The 27,859-nt window shown below is 43.7% G+C and overlaps 1 protein-coding gene across 1 annotated transcript in view; it reads right to left on the bottom strand.

The window, feature by feature from the left end:
- The window catches only part of ADAMTS18 (ADAM metallopeptidase with thrombospondin type 1 motif 18), a 141,474-nt gene extending 114,035 nt beyond the window's left edge, over window positions 1-27,439 (bottom strand). Inside the window, exons 1-2 of the mRNA XM_032389809.1 lie at window positions 27,166-27,439; window positions 24,007-24,323 (exon numbers count right to left, since the gene is read on the bottom strand). Coding sequence (XP_032245700.1) covers window positions 24,007-24,323; window positions 27,166-27,439 — 591 coding nt within the window. The remainder of the gene's footprint in view (window positions 1-24,006; window positions 24,324-27,165) is intronic.
- Window positions 27,440-27,859: the final 420 nt, after the last annotated feature.

Below are 27,859 nucleotides of genomic sequence, written 5' to 3'. Positions count from 1 at the left end.
ATTTAGTTAAACATTATTCTGGGTATGTCTTTCTGGGTGTTTCTTGTTGAGATTGAATCAGTAGACTGAGTAAAGCCGGTTTCCTTCCCCAGTGTGTGTGGGCATCGGCCAATCCCTCATGGCCTGAACAGAATGAAAAGGTGGAGGAAATGAGAACTTGCTCCCTGCCTCATGGTCTTCAAGCTGGGACACTGGTCTTTTCCTGCCTTCAGACTCAGACGGGAACCACACCTTCAGCTCTCTTGGCTCTCCAGCCAGCCAGCTGCAGGTCTTGGGACTTCTCAGCTTCTCCTAATATGTGAGTCAATCCCATAGTTTTATTTATATATATATGTATATATAAATTTATTTATGTGTGTACAAACACACATATGTATATATACATATAAAATATACATAATACATACATTAATATGTTCTTTATTCTACAATTATGAATTAATCATATCTTAATATTTAATATTGATATAAATACATATTACTATTACATACATATAATATATAATATACGCACACTTGTTTCTGTTTCTCCAGAAACCCTAACACAGCCCCAGGCATGCTCAGTCTACCACCAGGAATGGAGAGGGCAAGGGGCCTCCCCTGAAAAGCACCCTCTGCGGTTTCCCTGGACTGAGGTCTCCTTCCTTTCTTAGAATAAAAGCCACTGGCTCCTCATTTCAGGTGTTCCTGAGAAAACTCTCCTCCACGCTTCTGGCCTAAGGAAGGCAGGGCCCAGCAAGAGACTATCACACCGGAACCACAGTCCAGCAGCTCTGGCTGCCCAGCCAGGAAGGGCACGGACACACTCATCCGTCGGTTGATCTCTCCTGCCGCTCCGTGGAGTGGCCTGCTTCCTTGAGCATGGCCACTGGCAAGGAAAATTGGCTCAGGTATCACCATGTGAGCAAAAATATAGTGAGGTAACTAAATTTTCTGATACATTAAATATGATCCTAAGTCAGATACAATGTATTTTTGACTGTTCACTGATCTGGGTTATTTTTGCCACCCAACCCTTCTTTTAGAGAGAGGAATTTATAATTTAGTGTGACATTACCTCTTAATGTCCTGACCTGACCTTGGATCTTTTTAAAACTCTATTTTGCTCTGGTTTCTACATATGTTAATGAGCAGAACTGCCAAAGTTATTATGAAGATTTGAAAAATGAGACCTAATAAATGTTTCCACTTAAAAAAAAAAAGCAGAAGTTATTAAGCTAGCAAGTTTTGATCAAAAATAATTAGAAGAATATCCATGTGTAAATTTTGAAATTTTTCAAAACCTAATACCTTCAATTATCTTCAAAAGAAATATTTCACTTTATTTTACATCTGATCTCCACCATCAGAAATGTCCAACTGTGTACGGAACTGTATGATGGCAAAGGGCCTCCAAACCCAAATATCAACCTGTATACCCCAGAGAGTATTCAAAAGAAAACTAAAGACACTGGGGAAGTACTTTTTGGAAGATATGTAATCATAGCAAACTAGATAAAAAGGGAATCTTTCTTTTCTGCCCATTTACTTCCACTGTATACATCCCAGGACTTCCAGATAGGAGAGGACTAGAGCTATATCCTGTCCAGTATGGACTCTGGTCCTGAGCACTTGGAATGCGGATGGTCTGAACCAAATGTGCAGGAACCGTACGATGCACACTGGATTTTGAAGACTCAATCTACTAGATTAATAAAATATACCAACACATGGGCGCCTGGGTGGCTCAGTTGGTTAAGCGACTGCCTTCGGCTCAGGTCATGATCCTGGAGTCCCGGGATCGAGTCCCGCATCGGGCTCCCTGCTCGGCAGGGAGTCTGCTTCTCCCTCTGACCCTCCCCCCTCTCATGTGTTCTCTCTCATTCTCTCTCTCTCAAATAAATAAATAAAATCTTAAAAAAAAAATAAAATAAAATAAAATAAAATATACCAACACAAATTTCGCCTTTTTTTTTTTAAAGACTACTAGAAAATTTTAAATGACATATGTTGGTTTGTGTTACGTTCTACTGGATAGCATTGTGCCACAGCAAAGAGGAGATGGAATTCCATACGTCATAAAAAAGAAACAGGGCATGAGGGAGGGAAAAAAAAACACACACACTTCTGTTGTCATTATTTAAAAATAAAAACCCACTGCCTACTAAAATTAGACTCATTAAAATAAATATCTTCAAAGACGCAAATGAGCTGCATATGAACGTTGGGCAATGTAATCCATCAATAAGCATTCTTGGTTTACAACATTTCCCCACATGTCATCGTCCAAACAAATCAAAGAAATCAATTAAAAGTGGTTATGGAGTGTGAAGTCATCCTCTAAGCCAATTGTGGAGAGCGGTCTCTCTCCAACTGCTCACTGACAGGCATGGAACATGCTCACTTGGATTTGCTGTGTCAAATCCATCTGCAGTTATTGTCGGCAGACATGGAGAGGTGTGTAATAACAAGACAACTGACAAAGTAGTGAATCAAGAAGATAGATGATGCATCCAAGATGCCCGGTCACGAACAATTACTGACAATGGTAGATGTGGTCTCGCTCCATGCAGTGGGCTCTGCACCCAAGAAATGTCAATTCACAAAGTGTAGGCAAGACGTCACTGCATTTATGTGTTGGCTGGCGCGTGCTGAATGCCCTGTGGCATTATGCTTGCCTGCTTCCCCTGCGAGACCTGGAGGTTCTTTGCAGAAAGTGTCCGTAACTTCTACGGTCCTATCACAGTTAGAATTTTTCATTTCAAAGTGACAGAAACTAATGTTAAACTAGATTAACAAGAAAGGGGGATATGTTTCATTAGAGTGAAAGGTCTGAAGTACTTTAATTTTGGGCATCAAGACTGTGATGACTATTCTCGGGGGACATAAAGGTGGCCAGCAACTCTGGACTTACGTTCCATCCTCTTTGCTACCCCCAGGTGTCCCAGAATTTTATTTCATTGGCTCTGATCCCATTACATGCGAATCCCTACCAAGCACTGTAGTCAAGGATATCTGATATTCTGACCAGTCGCTATGAAAACATGTCACCTCCACCCAAATCCCAAGGACTTGAGGCAGAGGTGGAGAACGTAGGTTCCCCAAGGAAAACTGCAATGTTTTTACCAAAAGACTGGGGAAACAGGTGCCGGGCAGACAAGAAATCACAGGTGGCCAACTGCTCTCTCTGAATCCCCATAGCTAACCTGCAAATAAGGATAGCTACTGAGGAGTTTTTCCAATGAATGCATGCATGCATGGATGCATAAGAAAAATCCAATTCATGATGCATGCCAAACAGAAATGATGTATGTTATTTCTAAATGACCAGGATGTTAATTACATACGTTCATGTAACAAGTGTTTATTGAGTGCCTACTATCTGCCAGGGTCCATTCTTGCCACTGTAGACATAGCTGTTAACAGCAGAAATGAAGTGCCGCCCTCAGGAAGCTGCTATTCAGGCAGGGAGGGCAGTACATGCAAGATAATAAAGTCTTTATTACGAGTGATAAACAGGATGAAGAAGAAGAAAGCAAGGTAAGGGGATGGCGGAGTGACCAGTGCAGGGAAGAACTTTCTGCAATGATGACATTTACACAGAGAACTGAAGTTATTGTTCATTGTAGGTGAATATTTAGGGGAAGAGCATCCAAAGAGCAGTCAATGGAATAGGGGCATCTGGGGCCATGAAAGGTGACAGAGGCCAGAAGGGCTAGAGGGCAAGGAGTGCATGATGGCAGAAAAGATAGGAAATTAGGCCAAAAGAGCCTGATCACATAGGGCGTTGCAGGCCGTGGTAAGGAATTTGGATTACAAACTATGAGTCATAGAAAGCCATTAGCTGCCAGCGGAAAAAAGGTGAAATAATCTGGCAAGTATGAGAAGCATAGATTATAGGGACACAAGGGATGAAGGAGAAGCATCAGACTAGAAGCTGCTACAGGAATCCGGGTGAGAGAGGAGAGGGGCGTGCATCACGGTGGTAGCACGAGAGGGGTTATCAAGTAGTCAGAACTGGGTATATTTTCAAAATACCCAATTCAACTGACCCATGAGCAATGAAATGTACATGGACAGGTGTATAAAATCACCTATTTAGACATCTGCATTTAAACTGCTTGCCCACCATATTAAAAGTAGTCACTCAACACTTATTTGTGTTCTCATGGTGCTTTAAATGATACTTTAATTATAATATTAATTTTGTTGCACTGTCCTTATGTGTTATATTCCTGTCACCATTACTCTCTACCTTCACACTGGAATATCTTAGAATTTAGGAATTATATTACCATTTTTGTATTTCCATGGTCTATCATAGTACTTAAGCACATAGTAGGCTGGAAATAAATGCTTTGGGTTAGAAGGATGGGTGGGTGAAGGGGGGTGCATGGGTGTAGAGATGGGTGGGTGGTAGGTAGGAGAAAGGAAGGGAAAAGAAGAAGTGTCAAGCAATTAGCCAGGCATACAAACCCCCAAACGACCTTAACCTTCCTTACCTATGATATTTATAAAGAAGTTGGGTAATTTAAAGGATGTTGCTATTATATAGGTACGAGGTACTAGTGTACTATGCATTCTCACATGACGGGTCTATTCAAGGAAGGGATGAGGCGATGGGTTCAATAATCAGGTCAGCTGATCAGTCTATGAATCTGAAAGAATTAGCTCCCTTATGATGCATTCCAATTAAAACAGAGCTCCTTGAACCTTCAAATACAGTGAACTTAAGTATGCCCAACTACATGCAGTAGATAGAAAAATCCAATATACGTTGACAAGATTCTCAGACTTGAGCACACATTCATAAAACACAGAGAACATTCCAGATCTCATTCCAGAGCTGCCCACTGCCCCCACTGTTATAGATCCACAGGATACAGAGGTTTACATAAGGTTGGCAGCAAACCCAGAAATGGAATCCACACTTCTAATCTACATCCACATGGATAGACTCCCTCCTTCCTCCCTTGTAAGAATGCAAAAGTAAAATTTATTATAAATACATCTCTATTTCTATGGGGCGCTTGGGTAGCTCAGTCAGTTAAGTGTCTGCCTTTGGCTCAGGTCATGATCTCAGGATCCTGGGATCAAGCCCCTCATCAGGCTCCCTGCTCAGCGGGGAGTCTGCTTCTCCCTCTCCCTCTGACCCTCCTCCCTGCTTGTGTGCATGTGCTCTCTCTCTCTCAAATAAATAAATAAATATCTTAAAAAAATATATCTCTGTTTCTTCAGAGATCCATTTATTTTCAGCAGTCTGGGTTGGCATGCTGTGAAATTCAAAAGGAAATACACATTTTTTTTTTTTAAGGTTTTATTTATTTATTTGACAGAGAGAGAGAGAGAGAGACAGTGAGAGAGGAAACACAAGCAGGGGGAGTGGGAGAGGGAGAAGCAGGCTTCCTGCTGAGCAGGGAGCCCGGATGTGGGGCTTGATCCCAGGACCCTGGGATCATGACCTGAGCCGAAGGCAGACGCTTAACCAACTGAAGCACCCAGGCACGCCACAAATACACATCTTTAAAAAGATTTCCAGATGGTTTTTTTGCTGCCTTCCAATCCACCCCCAGTCCCCATGCACCATTCATACACGGTCTCCCCAGCGACGTGCCTCAAAAGTTAAAGTCATTATTGAATCATCATTATTACTGAAATCATCGCTCTTAATGACTCTGAAATCAAAAGCAAGTATACTCTGGAAAAAAGACAAACTTACATAAATGAATTCTATTAAAGAAGCCAGCTTGTGATTGGGCGCTATCCATGATCCTCACCTGAAGACAATCATACCCCAGAGACACCCGGCCATATCCGGGAGCATTTATCAATCATAGCTGTGCGGTGCGCCCGGCATCTGCTGGGTAATGGTCAAGCATCCTAGAATGCACAGGACAGGTCTCACAAGCATCCATCCATGTGAGTAGCGCCCTGCTAAGAAATCCGATGCTAAATCATGAAACAATTTCCTAAGCAGTTTCAACAGGGGATATCTACCGACACTTGCTGCTTCTCCTTGAACCCGTGGTTTCACATGCCCCATAAGGTAGCATGAGCAGTTGGCGGATGATGTAAGAGGACCATGGTTCTGGAAATGGAAGGGACTTACTATGTGACCCACCTGCTGCAGAGTCGGCAATGTAGAACTTCTCTGTGTTAGGTTTTTACTGCTGCCTGACAAATCACGACATATTTAGCAGCTTAAAAATAACAGCCATTTATCAGCTCGCAGTTCTGCAAGTCACAAGTCTGGGCACAGTGTGGCCAGGTTCTCTGCTCTGGGTTTCCCAAGGCCTGAATCAGGGTGTCAGCCAGGGCTGCATTCCTCGCTGGAAGTTCTGGGAAAGAATCCACTTCTAAGCTCATTCAGGTTGTTGGCAGAATTCAGTTGCCTCCAGTTGTAGGACTAAGGCCTCTGTTCCTTGCCGGCTGCCAGCTAGAGGCCACTCTCAGCTGCTAGGGGCCACCTGCATTCCTTACCACGTGGACCCCTCGATCTCCCAAGCCAGCAATGGAGACGGTCACATGTCAAATCCCTCTAGCTATGAACCTCTTTGACCTTATCTGATTCTGTAGGATCCTACGATTATCGGGTCAAACCTACCTGGAAAATCTCCTTATCTTAAGGTCAACTTATTTGAAGCCTTGATGACATCTGCAAGATCTCTTCCCAGCAGTACCTGAATTAGTGACTGGATGAGTAACTGGGAGGCCACGTGTGCTAGATTCCCAGAGAGGTGATAATTTCCCAAAGCTGAGTGAAGGATACATGGGAACGCTATGTATTATTTTTGCAACTTCCTGTGAGTCTAAAAGTATTCCAAAATAAAATGTCTTCAAAAAGAATAATTCTGCCGAGATCACGTAACTAGTAAGTAAAAGCGATGGGCTTCTAAAATCTCACGCATTTTAACATGCCATCCTGCCCTCTTAAACTATTGCACAAGACATTTCTAAGGTGACAGGGCCTCTGAAGCCCCTGGCATTTATCTGGACCAGGGGGTTCTCAATCTGGACTGTGCATGAAAACCAGCTGGGGAGCCATTAAAAAATACACATGCTCGGGCCCCATTCCCAGATATTTAGCTTCAACTGGTCTAGGGTGGGATCTGGGCATCTGTGTTTTTTAAAGCTCTTTATGCTAAGAATCACTGATCTATGTGGAATTTAAGAAACAAAACAGAGGATTATAGGGGAAGAGAGGGGAAAAATAAAACAAGACAAAATCAGAGAGGGAGACAAACTATAAGAGACTCTTAATCATAGGAAACAAACTGAGGGTTGCTGGAGGGGAGGGTGGTGGGAGGAGGGGTAACTGGGTGATGGGCATTAAGGAGGGCACATGATGTAATGAGTACTGGGTGTTCTGTAAGACTGATAAATCACTGAACTCTACCTCTGAAACTAATAATACATTATATGTTAATTAATTGAATTTAAATAAAAAAAGAATCACTGCTCTAGACATGATTTAATCATCGTTACATATGCAGGATTAAACAGAAATTAGTATTTGCTTTACACACAAAAAGAATCCTTTTAGAAGCATGGAATTAATTTTGCCTTAATGCATCTCACTGAAAAATGTCTGTAAAGCCCTGAGATAAGACCAAGACATAGGAAAATACAGGATATACATATATATGTGTGTGTGTGTGTATGTTACGTGTGTGTGTGTATATATATATATAAAGTATACATAAAGAACAAGAGTGCATTTAAATAGTCTTTTCTCTCCACCACATCGCTTTGCTGCCTAAAAGAGACCTACTCCATAACAAAGGTTGGAGAATAATTGCGTTCATTCTTTATCAACAGAGAAATTAATTTTGGGTAACTCTTCATCTGCCTCCTGGAAGTGGCAAAGGACACTATGAAAGAGAGATGAGGAATCATAAATTCACAGAATGAACCCAGAGACCCTAAAAAGCAGTGTCTGTGTGAGGTTTTTACTACTGGAGAGAGAACTTGGGAAATCACCGGAGAGATAATCTCCTTTTACTAGCTTATGTCAGTCCCTTTCAAGTGCCGTCTCTCAAATAAGGGTAGCCGACTTCCAGTAAATGAGTGTTGTGCATTATATAATTTATATTAGAAAGCATGCCCCCTTGACTGGTAGTAGTAATAAGGGCAGATAAAATATTCCGGAGCTCAGCGGCATGAATAAGCAATGAAAAGAATTGAGCTGCAAATGAAATCCTTGGATACATCAAAGGCGTCCCTTCAGGAGAGGTGAGCGTGACGTCCAGATAGAACACTCTCACCAGACTTGTATTACGGCATTTGAGTGTACTCTGCCCTGTAATTGGATAGAGAAACCGTGGGAACAGGCTTTCATGGAAATAACTGGATATAACTGAAAGCGAACTCCTGGGTTTGTGGACAGAGGATGGGTAGGAAGCCCGGGCAAATGGTTTTGGTCATGAAAGCCTTAATGGGCAGTGCTCCCTGGGCCTGTTTCTATTTGGACTTCAGGAATTAATCAGCACCATGTGACTTTCTTAGGCTCATGAAAAACAAAGGTGAAATGAGTTCAAAGGGAACTTTGCATGATTTACCACCGAGGTGACAGCCAGTGATGCTGGGCGTCTAATATCAGGACCAGCAAGGAAGAGCTAATGTTCAGTATGTGTTTGGCACCTCAGTTTTTCACAAAGTAGGTCTCTCGGTGTCTATCTCTTTCATGGAATATAGAATTGCATGCAACTACAAAGACTCATGTATATACATGTTTTCTTCAGCTACAGCAAAAAACTGGAAACAAACACATTAACCAGAAGGGAATGATTAAATATGTATCGGTTATAAGAATAAGGTAGATGTACATGTATTCATAAGGAAGGAACTCCAAGATATACATTATTTTTAAGCACTCCCCCTTCCCATCAAAAGAAAATGCTTCAGGAAAAGTGTTGGCTAATACAATTTACATACATTTTAAATGTGCACACATGCATGCGGGCACACACACATACACACAAACACACACCCAGTCGTAATAAACTCTGGTTTCAAAAGGAACTTCAAAGCATTAACTGGAATCCTTGGCTTGCTGTGCATCATCCCTGACTTCCTTCCATGCATTAGTTCACATATCCATACATAAGTGAAGACATAATTTGGTCTTGTTCAGATATACAGATGAAATGAGCGTGGCCCTCTGAGGCTTACAGAGGAGAGAGCAAATAAAGTCCAGAGCTCCGTACACTTGCTCTCACGTAGGATACAGGTTACGACTGCGGGCAGCCAAGGAAATGTGGGCCTCCTCCCTGGAAAGCAGGAGGTCCTGCATGTAGAAGGAAGACCAGCAAGGTCAAAGAGCTGAGTCAGACAAAGACAACAGTGATGACGTCACTGGGTACGCTGGAGGCCGTCCTGCTGAAAGCTAGCCATCCTAAGACAAGGAAGAGGGGGTGGGGCTGGGAAGCATGAACTCGAATTACCTCAGAGCCAAAAAAATATATTTTTTATGCCTCACCTAGTTTGAGATGGAGTTATTCTACTTGCCAGTGAAACTTCTAGGACACACAAATAAGAACAATCTGTATTTCAATTCACACGAGCCACCCCCACCTGCCCCTGTTAGCGTACAGGTCGGCCGATGGGAGTCAGAGCACGGACAGTCACACTTACACGTCGTGATGCATTCCATAAAGCAAAAACGATGGTCCCAAAGAGGATCCAGCAGTCTCATGAAAAACAAACATCCCCTGAGAAGATTCTTTGCGGATACATTTAGGACACGAATTCAGTCAACAGCGCCCGCTGGGTTGGGACCCTCTGTGAAGCTTTTTCTTTCCTTTCCTCAAATGGACACCTAGGCTCTACCCACGACCCATGGAATTCCCTGAGGAAGGGCCTAAATATCGGATACTGGGGGTTTGTTTTGAAGGGCCTAGGTCTTTTTGAAATGCATGGAATAAAAAATGCCACTTTAGACCTTGAATACCCAGATGCTCACTGGCAGTTAAATATTATGAAGGCCTCGGCCTGTGTCTTAGCTGAATTCTCCTCTCCACGGCTCCAGTTTTAATAACTCAGGAAGTGCTCAATAAAGAGAAACTATTATTTTTATCTTGGCGAAAACTTTCCCGCCTGTGGGTGGTAAGGACGATGGGCATTAGCCAGCTTTGGAAACTCCTTTATGGAAGGAGGTTTGCAATAATGATGATTATTCCTCTCTCGTTACCACTACTAACGTTATTACTATGTGCTAGGCACTGTTTTAAGCATTGCACGTAGAGTATTTTTCTTCCAATTCAGTATCCGTAAGCCCCATTATCCTCATCTTACCAATGAAGAAATTAAGCACAGAGAGGATCAGGACCTTGACCTGAGTTGTGCAGTTAGCAGAGGCCAGAGCTGGGACTTCTAAGTCTGAGCTTGAAGCCAGTGTATCACACTGCTGTCCCGTAAGCGCCCGATCCAAACCTTTATGGATTTGTTGATCCTTCCTCTTGGAGTCTTTATCCTTCTGTTTCCTTTCTTCATGGTAGATAATGTAGTGGTGACTTTCCCCACAAAATCTCCACACATCCTCAGCAGGATGTTACCACCACCCAGGTGCCCTCTTCCTGTTCTGACAGGCTTGAGGAGGTCCAGAAATGGAGCCATTTCCTTCCCCCACCCGCTCCTAGTCCAAAGTCAAGAGTAATAATCAAGGACAGAGCACCCAGTGCATGTCAGGCTAAGCACTCATGAGTCGCCACAGTCCCCCAAGAAAAGGAGAGAGAGAGAGACCGTCTATGTTACAAATGAGAAAACAGGTGTTGAGCGAGGCAGAAAGTGCAGTACTCACAATTCTGGAGCCTGGGGGGTGCGTTCCTCCAGGGGTCACCCTCTAACAGGCATAGAGAGCACGAGGAAGGGTCAGCCCTTTGCCCTCCCATGTGAGCACCCCTCACATCAGCCCTGGGATCCTGCTCGCTGGCAAGACCCTCGGCTAGGTTTTCAAAAGAGACTGGCCAGCATTTTGCTGAAAGTATTGCTATGAGCAAATAATTGTCTTTACAAATCACCTCTGAAGAGTGGCCAAAAAAAAAAAAAAAAATCTTTTTACCCTTGATCAATCAAGAGCCTAAGAAAACATCTCTGACTGGGGAGAGCGTGTATCCAAAAACTTATCAGTACAGCCCAGTCTAATCCTTAATTTCACATGATCCTCTCAAGTGATTGAAAAGTTCCAAGGGGGTGTATGTAATTCAGCAAACCCCTGTCTAGCTAACAAGGTCCCCACAAAGCAAGAGAGCCTGGTCTCTTTCGGCCTGTCTGGACTAAGGTCATTTAACTTCAACCCTTTTATGAATGGAAACCAGCTTTCTAAAGACTGCTGTGCGGTCAATGGCCAACAGCAGACCACTCAATGGCCGAGCCTTCTGAGTCATAAAATACTTCTGAAAAGGGGAGATCAAAGCTTCCCTACCGCCTATTGAAACCCGACTGCTTCCAAAGCTCCTCGCAGGGACCTAGGCTCTCTGGAGGATGGGTCCCTGCAGTCGCAGTCTAAAAGGGACACCAGTGAGAAAGACACGAGTACACTGGGGCAGCCAGCCATGCAGGAGAAACACCACTTACGGTTTAATTGTTGGGGACAAAGAGAAAAGAAACGAAAGAAAAACTAAAAGACAAAATTAGGCGGCATGTCAGGAATGGAGGCTGGAGGGATCTCCTGCAGCCTTGATCATGGCACACTTTCCAGGGAGCCCCTGATGCGGTGCTGAGGCTGGGTCCTGATCAGAGATGACCGAAGATGCCAGCAGACCACTCTGCCACTCTTGCCGGCTGGGCGTTGGCGGAGGTTATTCATCGAAGGCGAAGTACCAAGTACCCTTAGTACAGATCTGGGCAGGAAAGCAAGATGGTGGCAGTACCCGCAGGCCTTGTCTCTTGCTCTTCACCTTGTGAAGGGAGCTTGGTGTTAAGAGTCTGTTAAGCAAGGGGTGCATTTCCCCAACTGGAACCCCTGGTAATTAGGTTTATCAGGTACCAATAAAGTGCAATTACTCTTAGATCTAGAAGTTGCTCTTTCCTGGTGAACGCAGAAACCTGGACAAGTTGTTGATGGAAGTATGTATGCCTTAAAGAGAGGGGAGCAGTCCAATTAGTATTACAATTCCACCTCCTGGAGCTTCACAATGCACATTAGCATATTAAAAGGTGTGAAATGTATCACAGAGAAGACTCTGTCTAATTGCATTTAAACCTAAAGTTTCCCTCACTCTATGGGAATATCTGGCCAGGAAACCACTTATATGGTCCTGAAATCCTTTTCTCCCTGGAGTACCTCTCACCAATAGAAAACAATACATGATATATCTTTTTTGGGGAAGCATTGCTTTGATTTTCTTGTCACTACCAGACTGTGAAGAGATGCTCCTTGAAAAAAAAAAGTTTCCATGACCAAATAAGTTAGGAAAGTTCTAGTTGTAAACAAAGGTCTTTAATGTAGGCATTTCTAAGTTGTTAATATGCTAATTTGCCTGGTAAAGCTCAGAGAGGCGGCCTTAACACTAATTTGACTATGCTTCCCCCCTTTTTAAAATCCTACTCCATGAACGTTTTCTATAAACTAGAATATGGCATCCAACTTGTCTGCAACTTTATACCATGCCCTGAACTGAAGCTCATCAATAGTTGCTGAATAAAATAATCATTCAATGTGTCCTTCCAGTCAGCTCTTAAAATAGGACATTTCCATTAAGTTTCAGAAATGGGATCAGTGTCTCAAAATAATGGTATTTTTTTTTCCAACAGCAATTATTAAAACAATTTGCCTTATGTTCATCGTCTTGATCCAATGGTTAACGTTAGTATGCATTAGAAATCATTTGGGGATTAAAAACACACATTCCTGAGCTTAGCCTCTTTGACCTTCTGTTGTGGGTAAAGACATTGAAATTTTCAACACCTCAGGCAAAGTTAAGGCAGCAGACTGCACTCTGAAAAACACTGTCCTAATGAAAAGGAGCTCTAGGGTCAAACATTTTTGAGCAGAAAGGCCTTTGGATCTCAAAAGACAGAACTAAGAAATACAGGGGAAAGTCATGAGAAGGTAGGTGGTAGGTCAACATCAAGAAGAATCTCCCAACAATGGTGCCGGCTTCCTGGAGGTAATCATGTTCTCCTCACTGTGGTAGTCAAGGAGAGGCTAGATATAGTAGAAGGGATGTACACGGCAGATGGTGATTAGATTAATTGTGACCCCAAGATTCTGCAGCAAAGTTTACAAACCCAGACACCTTTTCCCAGAGTGCAAGGCACTCAGATGTAGGGGGGCATGGAGTGCACGTTTGCTCCTGTGTAAAGGCATTTAAAATTTTTAAAAATAATCCTGCCCAGACATCACAGTGGGCAGGATTCACTCAGGGAAGTTTGCAACTTCTGTTTTGTCCATTATTCTAAGTAAATAACTACCTGCTCAACTCCTGAATAAAGTGAACCCTTTCAGTTGTGGGGAGGGGACGGCGTTTAAGAAAATATTTTAAGCGGGGGCGGAGCAAGATGGCGGAGGAGTAGGAGACCTGGATTTCGTCTGGTCCCAGGAATTCAGCTGGATAGGGATCAAACCATTCTGAACACCTACGAACTCAACAGGAGATCAAAGAAAAGAAGAGCAACAACTCTCTGAACAGAAAAGCGACCACTTTCTGGAAGGTAGGATGTGCAGAGAAGTGAATCTGAGGCGATATTCGGGAGGATAGACGGCAGGGCAGGGGACCTACATTGGCTGCTTCTGGCAAGTGATAGAGCAGCAGGGCACAAAATCGGAACTTTTAGAAGTCTGCTCCGCTGAGGGACATCGCTCCAGTGGCTAAGTGGGGGGTGGAACCCTCGTGGGACAGTGTGGTCTCAGGACACTCGGGGTCACAGAAAGACGGGGGGTGCCTGAGTGCGGCAGAGCTCCCAGGGATCGGAGCAGGGAAGCCGGCTGCAGAGACGGAGCCCAGGCGCGGGCTCTCAGCTCGGGGTTGTCATAAACCGTGATCCGCGGCACAGTCGGGCCACTGCTCCTCCAGCAGGGACCCAACAAGCGGCAGATCCGGGGAGACTCACCTTCTTCCCCTGGGAGGGGAGGTGCGGGAGCGCACCGCGGGGATCTGCTGGGTTTGGAGACTCCACCCGGGGTCGGGTGCCGGATAGAAAGGCGCGGTCACAGGCCGGGTGAGCGCGGAGTGCGGCCGGAGACCGGGGAGACGGGAGTGACTGACTGCTTTTCTCTGGGGGCTCGCTGAGGAGCGGGACCCCGAGTTCTCGGCTCCTCCGGGGCGGAGACTGGGAGGCCGCCATTTTCACTCTCCGCCTCCAAAGCTGTACGGAAAGCTTGCAGGGAACAAAAGCTCCGGAGAGCAAACCCGAGCAGATTACTTAGCCTGGACCGGGCAAGGGCGGGGCAATTTTGCCTCCGGCAAAGACATTTGGGAACCACGGCAACAGGCCCCTCCCCCAGAAGATCAGTGAGAACAGCCAGCCAAGACCAAGTTTACCGATCAGTGAGAACGGCAGAACTCCAGCGCTAGGGGAACACTGCACATAGAATCCATGGCTTTTTCACCGTGATTCTTTAGTCTTTCCAAGTTAATTTTTTTTTAACTGTCTTTTTTTTTTTTGAATTTTTCTTTTTCCCTTTTTCAACCAACATCTTATCAATCCCTTTTTTAAAAAATATTTTTATTTTTCATTTTTAGAGTCATATTCCATCCCTTCATCGTATTAACCCTTATTTTTGTACATATATAAGTTGTTCTTTCTTTAAAATTTTGGGAGACACTTTCTTCTAACAGACCAAAATATGCCCAAAATCTAGTGTGTGGCACTGATCTATGCACCAGCCTGATCATATTTGATCATATTCTGGGTTTTTTTGTTTTGTTTTCATTTGCCTTTATCTTTTTCTTTTTCTCTCTCTCTTTTTTTTTTTTCCTTTTTCTTTTCTCTTTCTTTCCCTTTCTTTTCCCCCAGTTTCAGGTCTTTTCTGATTTGTTTAGTATATATTTTCTGGGGACGTTGTTACCCTGTTAGCATTTTGTTCTCTCACTCATCTAGTCTCCTCTGGACAAGACGACAAGATGGAAAAAAATCACCTCAACAAAAAGAACAAGAGGCAGTACCGACTGCCAGGGACCTAATCAATACGGACATTAGTAAGATGTCAGAACTAGAGTTCAGAATGATGACTTTAAAGATATTAGCTGGGCTTGAAAAAAGCATGGAAGTAATTAGAGAAACCCTTTCTGGAGAAGTAAAAGAACTAAAATCTAACCAAGTAGAAATCAAAAAGGTTATTAATGAGGTGCAATTAAAAATGGAGGTTCTAACTGCTAGGATAAATGAGGCAGAAGAGAGAATCAGTGAGACAGAAGACCAAATGATGGAAAATCAAGAAGCTGAGAAAAAGAGAGATAAACAACTACTGGATCACGAGGGCAGAATTCAAGAGATAAGTGATACCATAAGATGAAACAACATTAGAATAATTGGGATCCCAGAAGAAGAAGAAAGAGAGAGAGGGGCAGAAGGTATATTGGAGCAAATTATAGCAGAGAACTTCCCTAATTTGGGGGAGGAAACAGGCATCAAAATCCAGGAGGCACAGAGAACCCCTCTCAAAATCAATAAAAATAGGTCAACACCCCAACATCTAATAGTAAAACTCACGAGTCTCAGAGACAAAGAGAAAATCCTGAAAGCAGCTTGGGAGAAGAGATATGTAACCTACAATGGTAGAAACATTAGATTGGCAACAGACCTATCCACAGAGACCTGGCAGGCCAGAAAGGGCTGGCATGATATATTCAGAGCACTAAATGAGAAAAATATGCAGCCAAGAATACTATATCCAGCTAGGCTGTCATTGAAAATAGAAGGAGAGATAAAAAGCTTCCAGGACAAACAAAAACTAAAGGAATTTGCAAACACGAAACCAGCCCAACAAGAAATATTGAAAGGGGTCCTCTAAGCAAAGAGAGAGTCTAAAAGCAACATAGACCAGAAAGGAACTCAGACGATATACAGTAACAGTCACCTTACAGACAATACAATGGCACTAAATTCATATCTTTCAGTAGTTACCCTGAATGTAAATGGGCTAAATACCCCAATCAAAAGACACAGGGTATCAGATTGGATAAAAAAACAAGACCCATCAATATGCTGTCAGCAAGAGACTCATTTTAGACCCAAAGACACCCCCAGATTGAAAGTGAAGGGGTGGGAAACCATTTACCATGCTAATGGACACCAAAAGAAAGCTGGGGTGGCAATCCTTATATCAGAAAAATTAGATTTTAAACCAAAGACTGTAATAAGAGATGAGGAAGGACACTATATCCTACTTAAAGGGTCTATCCAACAAGAAGATCTAACAATTGTAAATATCTATGCCCCTAACATGGGAGCAACCAATTATATAAGCCAATTAATAACAAAAGCAAAGAAACACATCGACAACAATACAATAATAGTGGGGGACTTTAACACTCCCCTCACTGAAATGGACAGATCATCTAAGCAAAAGATCAACAAGGAAATAAAGACTTTAAATGACACACTGGACCAAATGGACTTCACAGAAATATTCAGCACATTCCATCCCAAAGCAACAGAATACACATTCTTCTCTAGTGCCCATGGAACAGTCTCCAGAATAGATCACATCCTAGGTCACAAATCAGGTCTCAACCGCTACCAAAAGATTGGGATCATTCCCTGCCTATTTTCAGACCACAATGCTTTGAGACTAGAACTCGATCACAAAAGGAAAGTTGGAAAGAATTCAAATACATGGAGGCTAAAGAGCATCCTACTAAAGAATGAATGGGTCAACCAGGAAATTAAAGAAGAATTAAAAAAATTCATGGAAACCAATGAAAATGAAAACACAACTGTTCAAAATCTTTGGGATGCAGCAAAGGCAGTCCTAAGAGTAAAGTATATAGCAATACAAGCCTTTCTCAAGAAACAAGAAAGGTCTCAAATACACAACCTAACCCTACACCTAAAGGAGCTGGAGAAAGAACAGCAAATAAAGCCTAAACCCAGCAGGAGAAGAGAAATAATAAAGATCAGAGCAGAAATCAATGAAATAGAAACCAAAAGAACAGTAGAACAGATCAATGAAACTAGAGCTGGTTCTTTGAAAGAATTAACAAGATTGATAACCCCTGGCCAGACTTATCAAAAAGAAAAGAGAAATGACCCAAATCAACAAAATCATGAATAAAGAGGAGAGATCACAACCAACACGAAAGAAATACAATTATAAGAACATATTATGAGCAACTATATGCCAGCAAATTAGATAATCTGGGAGAAATGGATGCATTCCTAGAGATGTATCAACTACCAAAACTGAACCAGGAAGAAATAGAAAACCTGAACAGACCTATAACCATTAAGGAAATTGAAGCAGTCATCAAAAATCTCCCAACAAACAAAAGCCCAGGGCCAGATGGCTTCCCAGGGGAATTCTACCAAACATTTAAAGAAGACTTAATACCTATAATTCTGAAAGTGTTCCAAAAAATAGAAATGGAAGGAAAACTTCCAAACTCGTTTTATAAGGCCACCATTACCTTGATCCCCAAACCAGACAAAGACCCCATCAAAAAGGAGAATTACAGACCAATATCCCTGATGAACATGGATGCAAAAATTCTCGCCAAAATACTAGCCAATAGGATCCAACAGTACATTAAAGGGATTATTCACCATGAGCAAGTGGGATTTATCCCTGGGCTGCAAGGTTGGTTCAACATCCACAAATCAATCAATGTGATACAATACATTAACAAAAGAAAGAACAGGAATCATATGATCCTCTCAATAGATGCTGAAAAAGCATTTGACAAAGTACAGCATCCTTTCTTGATCAAAACTCTTCAAACACAGGGATAGAGGGTACATACCTTAATATCATAAAAGCCATCTATGAAAAACCCACAGTGAATATCATTCTCAATGGGGAAAAACTGAGAGCTTTCTCCCTAAGGTCAGGAACACGGCAGGGATGTCCACTATCACCACTGCTATTCAACATAGTATTAGAAGTCCTAGCCACAGCAATCAGACACAAAAAGAAATAAAAGTCATCCAAATCGGCAAAGAAGAAGTCAAACTGTCACTCTTTGCAGATGATATGATACTTCATGTGGAAAACCCAAAAGACTCCACTCCAAAACTGCTAGAACTCATACAGGAATTCAGTAAAGTGGCAGGATATAAAATCAATGCACAGAAACCAGTGGCATTCCTATACACCAACAACAAGACAGAAGAAAGAGAAATTAAGGAGTCGATCCCATTTACAACTGCACCCAAAACCATAAGATACCTAGGAATAAATCTAACCAAAGAGGCAAAGAATCTGTACTCAGAAAACTATAAAACACTCATGAAAGAAATTGAGGAAGGCACAAAGAAATGGAAAAACGTTCCATGCTCATGGACTGGAAGAACAAATATTGTGAAGATGTCAATGCTACGTAGAGCAATCTACACATTCAGTGCAATCCCCATCAAAATACCATCCACTTTTTTCAAAGAAATGGAACAAATAATCCTAAAATTTGTTTGGGACCAGAAAAGACCCCGAATAGCCAGAGGAATGTTGAAAAAGAAAAGCAAAGCTGGCGCCATCACAATTCCGGACTTCAAGCTCTATTACAAAGCTGTCATCATCAAGACAGTATGGTACTGGCACAAAAACAGACACATAGGTCAATGGAACAGAATAGAGAGCCCAGAAATGGACCCTCAACTCTATGGTCAACTAATCTTTGACAAAGCAGGGAAGAATGTCAATGGAAAAAAGACAGTCTCTTCAACAAATGTTAGGAAAATTGGACAGCCACATGCAGAAGACCACATGCAGAAACTGGACCATTTCCTTACACCACACACAAAAATAGACTCAAAATGGTTGAAAGACCTAAATGTGAGACAGGAGTCCATCAAAATCCTAAACGAGAACACAGGCAGCAAACTCTTTGACCTCAGCCGCAGCAACTTCTTCCTAGAAACATCGCCAAAGGCAAGGGAAGCAAGGGCAAAAATGAACTATTGGGACCTCATCAAGATAAAAAGCTTTTGCACAGCAGAAGAAACAGTCTACAAAACCAAAAGACAACCGACAGAATGGGAGAAGATATTTGCAAGTGACATATCGGATAAAGGGCTAGTATCCAAAATCTATAAAGAACTTATCAAACTCAACACCCAAAGAACAAAGAATCCAATCAAGAAATGGGCAGAAGACACGAACAGACATTTTTCCAAAGAAGACATCCAAATGGCCAACAGACACAGGAAAAAGTGCTCAACATCGCTCGGCATCAGGGAAATCCAAATCAAAACCTCAATGAGATACCACCTCACATCAGTCAGAATGGCTAAAATTAACAAGTTAGGAAATGACAGATGTTGGCGAGGATGCGGAAAAAGGGGAACCCTCCTACACTGTTGGTGGGAATGCAAGCTGTTGCAGCCACCCTGGAAAACAGTATGGAGGTTCTTCAAAAAGTTGAAAATAGAGCTCCCATACGATCCAGGAATTGCACTACTGGGTATTTACCCCAAAGATAAATGTAGGGATCCGAAGGGGTACGTGCACCCTGATGTTTATAGCAGCAATGTCCACAATAGCCAAACTGGAAAGAGCCAAGATGTCCATCGACAGATGAGTGGATAAAGAAGAGGTGGTATATATATACAATGGAATATTATGCAGCCATCAAAAGGAATGAAATCTTGCCATTTGCAATGACGTGGATGGAACTGGAGGGTGTTATGCTGAGCAAAATAAGTCAACCAGAGAAAGACATGTATCATATGACCTCACTGATATGAGGAATTCTTAACCTCAGGAAACCAACTGAGGGTTGCTGGAGTGGTAGGGGGTGGGAGGGATGGGGTGGCTGGGTGATAGACATTGGGGAGGGAATGTGCTATGGTGAGCGCTGTGAATTGTGCAAGACTGTTGAATCAGAGATCTGTACCTCTGAAACAATACATTATATGTTAAAAAAAAAAAAGAAGAAGAAGAAGATAGCAGAAGGGGAAGCACGAAGGGGGAGAATTGGAGGGGGAGACAAACCATGAGACACTATGGACTCAGAAACAAACTGAGGGTTCTAGAGGGGAGGAGGCATGGGGGGATGGGTTAGCCTGGTGATGGGTATTAAAGAGGGCACGTTTTGCATGGAGCACTGGGTGATATACGCAAACAATGAATCATGGAACACTACATCAAAAACTAATGATGTGATGTATGGCGATTAACATAATAAAAAAAACAGAAAAAAAATATTTTAAGCACAGTTTAATTCTGAATTATTGAGGCAAATTCCCTGCCGGAGAAATCCTCACTGGAAAATGTAGGTATACAGCTGGGCATGCCTGTACCTACGTGTATATTTTACTATCATAACCCTCCTTTGTTTTTTCATTCTCTCCTGGGGCTTCCCGGGCAATCAAGATCATGGTTAGTTTTCCCATGGGTACTTTGTTCTTGAAAGGTGACCTAATGTCCTGATACACACTGCATGCACTCCAGGAGACTGCTGTAACCCCTAAAGGCATTCTGATGCCAGTCATCCAGCTCTACTGAGGTAGAAACCCTGGCGTGGAGACTTCTAGTGGAAGAGGCTCCACCTCTCAGTCTCCTCCATCTCACGTCAGCTTCTGGATCAATTCAAGAAGAGTTGCTCGTCTCCTTTAGCATGTTAACTCTGAGGAGTCACTCCAAAAAGCATTTAGTGGTTCATCCCTCTCCTGAATTCTTAAATCATTCACTGTTCTGAATCTGTTATAGTAATTGCTAATTAACTTTAGTGAAGGTATGAACCCCTTCTTTGGCCAAAGAAGCAGGGGACGTCTATATGTTCTAGGTGGCTAGAAGGATGAAGAAATTCTTCTTCCTGCCATGATTATTTCTCCATCACCATCTCCCAATGTTCCTAGTCCAGTGTCCCCTCACTGAGCTCAGATGATGTCACAGAGTTCACTGCTGCTATTTGATAGGTTTCACAAGCAGATCAATGCATTGTTAGAGATTCGGAGCCATAATAACAGAGATGTTAAGTCAGCAAAGCAGTGTTTTTGCTCAGAACTCTTGTTTCTATTTACAGAGAAAAGGAAAAACACCACAACGTAGGCTGGAAACATTTATACTATCTGTCCACAGGATAGGGACAACAGATCACAAAAGAGAATATACAAATGGCTGATAAGCATAAGAAATGGTACTCAACTTCATCAACCATTAAGATAACACAAGCTAAACCCATGTAATGTGGTACCACTTCACACCCATCAATTCAGTAGCTAAAATGGAAAACAGACAACAGTAAGTGTTGGTGAGGATGTGGAGCAACTGGAACTCCCATACACTCTGATGGCAGTGCAAATTAGTACAACTGGACCCAACAGCTCAGTGTTAGGTAGACTTCCAAGAGAATGTCCATATGCTCACCAAGAGGCATATACAAGAATGCTCTGCAGTACTCCAGAACAGCCCACAGCAAAAACAACTTAAAAGCCCACCAACAATTGAATGGAACCACTGAAATAGTCCTACAGAGGAATACTGTATAATTTTACTTACGTAAAATATTCAAATAGGCAAAATTAAGCTACGTTAGAAGTTAGGATAGTGGTTACCTCCTCGGGGGAAGTGACTGGGAAGGGGGACACAGTGGGCTCTTCTGGGGGCACTGGTAATGAATGTCTTGTTTCATCTCCTTCGTGGTTACATGGGTGTGAACTTTGTGAAAATTCATTAGGCTGTATCCTATGATTTTTCCATTTTTCTGTATATACGTTTTATACTTTTCTGTATATACATTATACTTCCACATAAAGTTATAAAAATTAATTCTGAATGGCGTCCAGTTTCTCAGTTGTATTTCTATTCTCTTTCATGTTTTTCTTGTTTTTTTTTTTTTCTTATTGAAGTTGGGTGTATGTGTTTGTGTTTCGCAGTTGTTTGGCTGGGTCATGGAGAGGTGGGTAATGCAATGGGGGTAAGCTTGATTTTTGCCCTATCCCATAGCAAGCGGGTCTGGCCAGGGTCAACAAATCGGATAATCAGAGTCAGATGCCTAGAGATGGCAGTGGCCTGAGAAATAATTTTACAGGATTCAGGAGAGAAAACTGAGACCTAGAGAAGTTATTTAACTAAGTACATGCATCTGGTCTGTTGAGCAGTGGGGACAGAATCCGAATTTCCTGATTCCAATTCACATGGGCCTTATACACAGGCAGACGTGACTGTCAGTTACTTCTTCCACATTCATCACTATTTTTACATCATGATGGAAATTTTTAACTTGCCTCATTCCTAGGTGTTCAGTGATCATTGGCTCCCTTTGAATCTCCTCCTTAGGATAAATAACCTGACATCTATTAAAATGAAGCAATTGACCAGATTTCCTATTGTTTTCGGAGAATGGATTCCCAAGAGAAATCACCATGAGGTGGCTAAGTTTTGCTGGAACTAGAACAACTCTAGGGCGATTATTCCCTGCCAGGAACTGCTATTTTCCATGGAAGCATTTTCCATGGAAGAAGTCATTTAATCCCCACAGCCATGTGATGTAAACCTTCTTGTTACTCCCATTTTAGAGATGAAGACACTAAGACACAGAGAGGTTAATAACTTGTCCAAAGTCCTACTTACTAGTGAGTGCTGGGGTACAATGGTCCTGGACAGACTGCTCTTAACCCCCTTCATGTGGAATGGGATAGTTTAAGCCACTATGGTGACATGCCTGACCTCCTGAAGATGTTAGGATACTGGAACAGACAGAAGAGGGGGGAATATGGGGAAATGCCCAGAAAAGAGCAGGAGACTCATCACAACCAAGCAAAACAAACAAACAAACAAAACCCCAGGATTCATGTGTGTGTGTGCGTGTGTGTGTGTAACCATGTCAGAATATATAAGTCATAAGTGAGTTATATTGATCGTCTAAATTGATCAAGCTAGGTTGAGAATTGTTAAATCTTTGCTTCGCTCTATGCTTCAAAGATTATACCAAAGAATATCAAAACTCTGTGATGAAAGGTATTAGCTAAATTTCAGGCCACAATGTGAAAAAGAAATTAAATAATAAAGTTTTGACTAGCGGAGAACATGGGAGTTTTCATTCACCGGCACCCACACCAGCCCTTCTTGCTCTGTGTCCTGATGTACCATGTCCGTTACCAACTACATCCTCAAATGGACTTTCTCACACTTTCCTTCTTCCAACCATGCCAGAGCATGACCATGATGTGTCTCAACAGACACACACTCTGATATCCATTCAAGATACTTGTCAATTGCAATGCGAACCCAGAACCCCATTTACTGCTTCATAGATTTGAATGAATCCTGAGACAAGTATCCTCTACACCAATACCCTTGTCCTGGAGCTGCACTGTTGAGGATTCCACAGAGAGGAAAGAACACTAGCACCAAATCCTTTTCAAGTGCTTTGCATCCTGGATGCCACACTCAAGCCTGCCCGCCCTCAAGCACACCATACCACATTCTAAAAGGATGTCTTATGTGAGCAGGACACGAACAGATTAGCTAAAAGAAAACAAAAGGCCTCCCTACTACAGTGAAGGCTGGCCTTCACGGGGCGGCTGAACACAATTTCGCATTGAAATACAGTTTTCCCATTTCAAAGCAATGTAGAGGCATGCAGCTTGTTAGATTTATATAATGCCTGGGTCTCCCAAGACTTTACAAAGCGAATGGCATCCATCAAATTAATTTCCTTGGGGATCGTCTCAAACACGGAGAATAAAGAGGCCCAGACCATTAAACATCAAAAGAATGTTCTAAATGGTAATTAAAGTTCTATTATATTTTCTTTTTCTGGGAGCAGATTAGATTAATTCAATTGAGAATATTATAAGTATCAAAGCTGACAGTGTGAATGTGTCGAGTTGGCTGGAAGAATACTTAATATTGCAGACATCTGTTCATTCAAGTTACACAAAACACACGAGAGAGGGAGTCGACCCCGAGTGTGGGGTACTTACCAATCCGGCACACGTAGACACAGCGATAGAAGATGAGCTGTCATTTCTGATAAATCCCTGATAGAAACATCGCTGCACTGCGGGTTCCCGAGTCTCTGAAGCCCCATCTTTTCCAAGTACCTGGACAATAAAGTGACTGCTCAAAATCGCCGAGGGCTTAAGTTCTAAATGTAGTTCCTGTCCAAATGCTGAAAATCGGTAGTGCAGGGAACTGTGGGCACTCTGCGCCGATCGCTTTTTCCTGCCGTTGTGCAAAATGTCGTGTGAAATATACGACCCGCCCGAGTCCACTTCTACCGGGGTGACAAAGACGTAATCTGCAATGGGAAAGGTTTAGCTGTCAGCACCCAGAACCCACAGTGCCAGAGGGTCACCCTGCAACAGGCTTAAGAGCAAACACGCAGCTCAAAGGTGGCTCTGTTCCTACCGCAGTGCACCTAGATCCACAACAATTCAGAGCAGCTCATGAAGAGAGCTCTGTGGCCTTTGCCATGAGCTCTGTGACAGTGATTCCTACAAAAAACGAAAAGTCAAGCACAGGCTTCATGCATGTCGAGAATGTTTGTGGAAAATGCCACAACTCTCTCTCATGGTCTGGAGAGACAGATGGATGAGTCAGAGCCATCCATCCATAGAAAGTGATTTTTTTTTTTTTAGAGACAAAATAAAACCACAAAAGGAGAGAAAAGAACAATTTTTTTTTCAGGAGATTAACATCTTTGTCTTTAAACTGAATTGGGAGCACTTGGGGAGGCCGAGCTTAAATTTCAAATGATAACTCACAGTGCTGAGTAAGTAACTTGAGATGGCATCCCAGATAATGAGCACCTACCGGCAGTTTCCTATTTCCGATATTAACTATATGTGATAATAAAACCCCAGCACTCGTATGGCTCTGACCATTTTACTCTGAGCTTTTACAGGGACAATCCCATTTCACTGTAAACATAAAATATAGTGGATGCATAAAAATGCCTCAAAATTGTCAGAACTTTCCTATAGAGTCTGAGGTTTAAAATTGCTCAGACATGTTGGTGGGGGAGTGTCAGTCAGGGGACACCTGGAAAGACATGTTTCAAAATACTTTCCCCATTGCTCTCTAGACCAGCACTAATTGCTGCTTGTTCTAAAGGGGAGGAACTAAAAAAAAAAAAAAACTATTTGCTGCTGGAAAATTGCAGCCGGCACACTGTTTTCTATCACGAAACGTTGAAACTGAAAAGTATCATCACAAGATGATTTGGAGCATGGCTTCTGCGTGTTCAAACACTCTCTGCGTTTCCACTTTCTAGGCACAGAATGGGAAACTAATTTGGAAAGTGTTTAGAAAGATTCCGAATAACTAAGAGGCATCTTTGAGTCACTTGGGTCCTTGATTATTGGAGGAGGAAAAGAAAGAAGAATTTCCCTTTTCCCAAAATAGTCAACAACCAAGTAAGAACAGCTCAGGAATGAACAGAAGCCTTGTAGCTAACAGGGATCAATGAGGGATATTCTAATTGAGCCTACGTTTGGGGAAAAAAAATCCCAACAGGATCATAACTTTCAACTGTTTTCTTCTGTATGAACCATCTGTGACTCTTATTGCTTGAGCAATTCCCATTCTCACAATGGACTTTATGTCTTGTCTCTCCCATTTTCTCCTTGACTCCTTTAACCAGAAATACTATCTGACACACGTATTAAAACACAACTAGAAAACTTTTTCTCCTCTCTTAATCTTAAAAAAAAAAAAAAAGAATTCAGCAGGCCACACACGATTTTTCTTTTAAAAATCTGCCATGTTGTTTTACAGGTATGCGACTCTTGATTAAATGCAAATTTTTTAAGCAAAAAATCACCTCCTTCCTCCACCGTACTAAAACCTAAGTGTGAAAACCCCACCTGCACGTGCTCCAGTCTCTGCAAGAAGTCGTTTCTTACCTCCTTGTCCAGACCCACCCGAAACTCTGCCTGCTCCTATTTAGGAGGCCCTGGGGCAGCCTTATCCAGCCAGCCTTCCAAGCAATCAGCCCACAAAGCGCCCTGCCCCAAAAGAGCTACTAGTTTGTTTCCAACAGGGGAATGAGCAGGTGGATGGTAATATTCAGTCCTCGAGAGAAAGGGCGGCAGTCAGAGCCTCCTGTCGAGAGTGATCTAATCAGTCTGCTCAGGGGCTAGAGATGAGGTCCTCACAGGTGGTGGCTAGAACAGAGGGAACTACATGTGGAACAATGAGGGGTTGTTTTAGAAACTGCAGCCGGCCTCTCTCTCCCGGTGGACAAAAAGTGAATTTCTCAAGAGTTAATTCCTGGCTCTCTCCCGACCCCTCACTCACCCACATCTTCCCAGCCCTTACTCCATGACTCTGCCATCCCCCCTCTCCCCAGTATGCCTTGCTCTCCCACAGCAGCGGGAGATAACCCTGCAAGGCTAAAAATTCTAGAATCTGGGTTGGACATCACGGTCTTGCTAGACACCTGGATCAGCTCTTCTCCCGTAGCTGGTGGGAACAATGGCATCAAGGATTTTCCACTGGGTCCCAACCAGAAGTTCATAAACGACAGACGGGAAGAGTGTTCTGGGACCCTGCAGCTGGGAACCTCAGAAGAGATTAAAGCCCCAGAGACCTCAAGCTACCTGCTCTCCTCTCTCTAAAAGCAGTTTTTGGGAATCCATGACACGAGGGCAGGGGAAAGCAGAAAAGCAAAGGAAGATCAGGAACACAAACGGACAGGAAAGTGAGAAGGAAAGATGGGGGGAGGGGAGGGCTCACATGTTTTTCATCTCCCACCAAGAATTAGCTCCTGCAGGCTTTCCCAGAGGAGGAAGGAAAGGAGGAAGGTGCCTTTTGATATCAACCATCTAGTCCACTTCCTAATTTCTCACCACGGTAAGGATTTTTTTTTTTTTTAAAAACAAGCCATTTGTGAACGAAGGAAAGTACTGTTTTCTCATTTATGGGACTTACAGCTTGAGGCATTGATTCTTTTGATAAGTTCAGAGTCCTTGCCACATCCCCACCACCCCCCTCTCCAAACAGGAGCCCTTTCCAGGACGCACGCACACCTGCCAGGCCGGGGGCTGGCGGAACGCGCCTTTCTACTTCTCTCTCTTTGGGGGGAAAGAAGGGGCAAGTGCCTGGAAAGGCCCTTCTGGGGGTGGGGAGTCAATACGAACCAACGTTTAGTCCGCCGCCGCTGCTGTCACTGGCTAAGGCTGCGGCGACCGACGCACAGCAGAGGCAACAGAGCTGGAGCGCCTGCAAGAGAAGAGGCGACACGGCGCGTGAGGGGGCGCGGCGGGGCTGGCGCCGGGCGCCCCCTGCCCCCCGCTCTCGGCGCGCCCCGCCGCGGGCACCTGCCTTGGCCACGCGCCCCAGCCCCGCCGGATCGCACGGCGGGCGCGAGCGGGCGGCGGGGAGGGCGCACGCGAGCAGGAGGGCGCACTCCATGGTCAGGTGCGGGCGCGGCGGCTGCGGGCGGCCGGACGCGGCGGGCGGAGCGCACGGGCGGCGCGCATTCTCCCCGCCGGCCCGGAGCGCGGCCCTCCAGGTGCGGCGCCAGGTGGGAGCCGCCGCCGCTCACATCGCGGGCCTCCCCTCCTCCGGCCGCCCCGCGCCCTCCCTGCTGCCGGCGCCGGCCAGCCGAGCTGCCTGCCTGCCGCTCCCGGGGGGCACGGGGGCTCCCCGGGCCCGGGCTGGCGCGCGTCTCCGAGCGCAGACGGCCGGGGGTGGGGGGGACTCTGTCCGTGCCTGCCCGCCCGCTTGCCCGCCGGTCTGTGCGTCTGTCTGTCTGTGTGAGCGTCTGAGGCTCCCGGGGAAAGCAGCGCCAGCTGGCTCCCCCAGCGCGCCGAGCCGAGCGCCCGCCTCTCC

This window comes from Phoca vitulina, unplaced genomic scaffold (genome assembly GCF_004348235.1).
Source record: "Phoca vitulina isolate PV1807 unplaced genomic scaffold, GSC_HSeal_1.0 scaffold56, whole genome shotgun sequence".
In the NCBI taxonomy this organism is placed as follows: Eukaryota; Metazoa; Chordata; class Mammalia; order Carnivora; family Phocidae; genus Phoca; species Phoca vitulina.
This window is presented reverse-complemented; position numbering and strand designations above follow the sequence as displayed.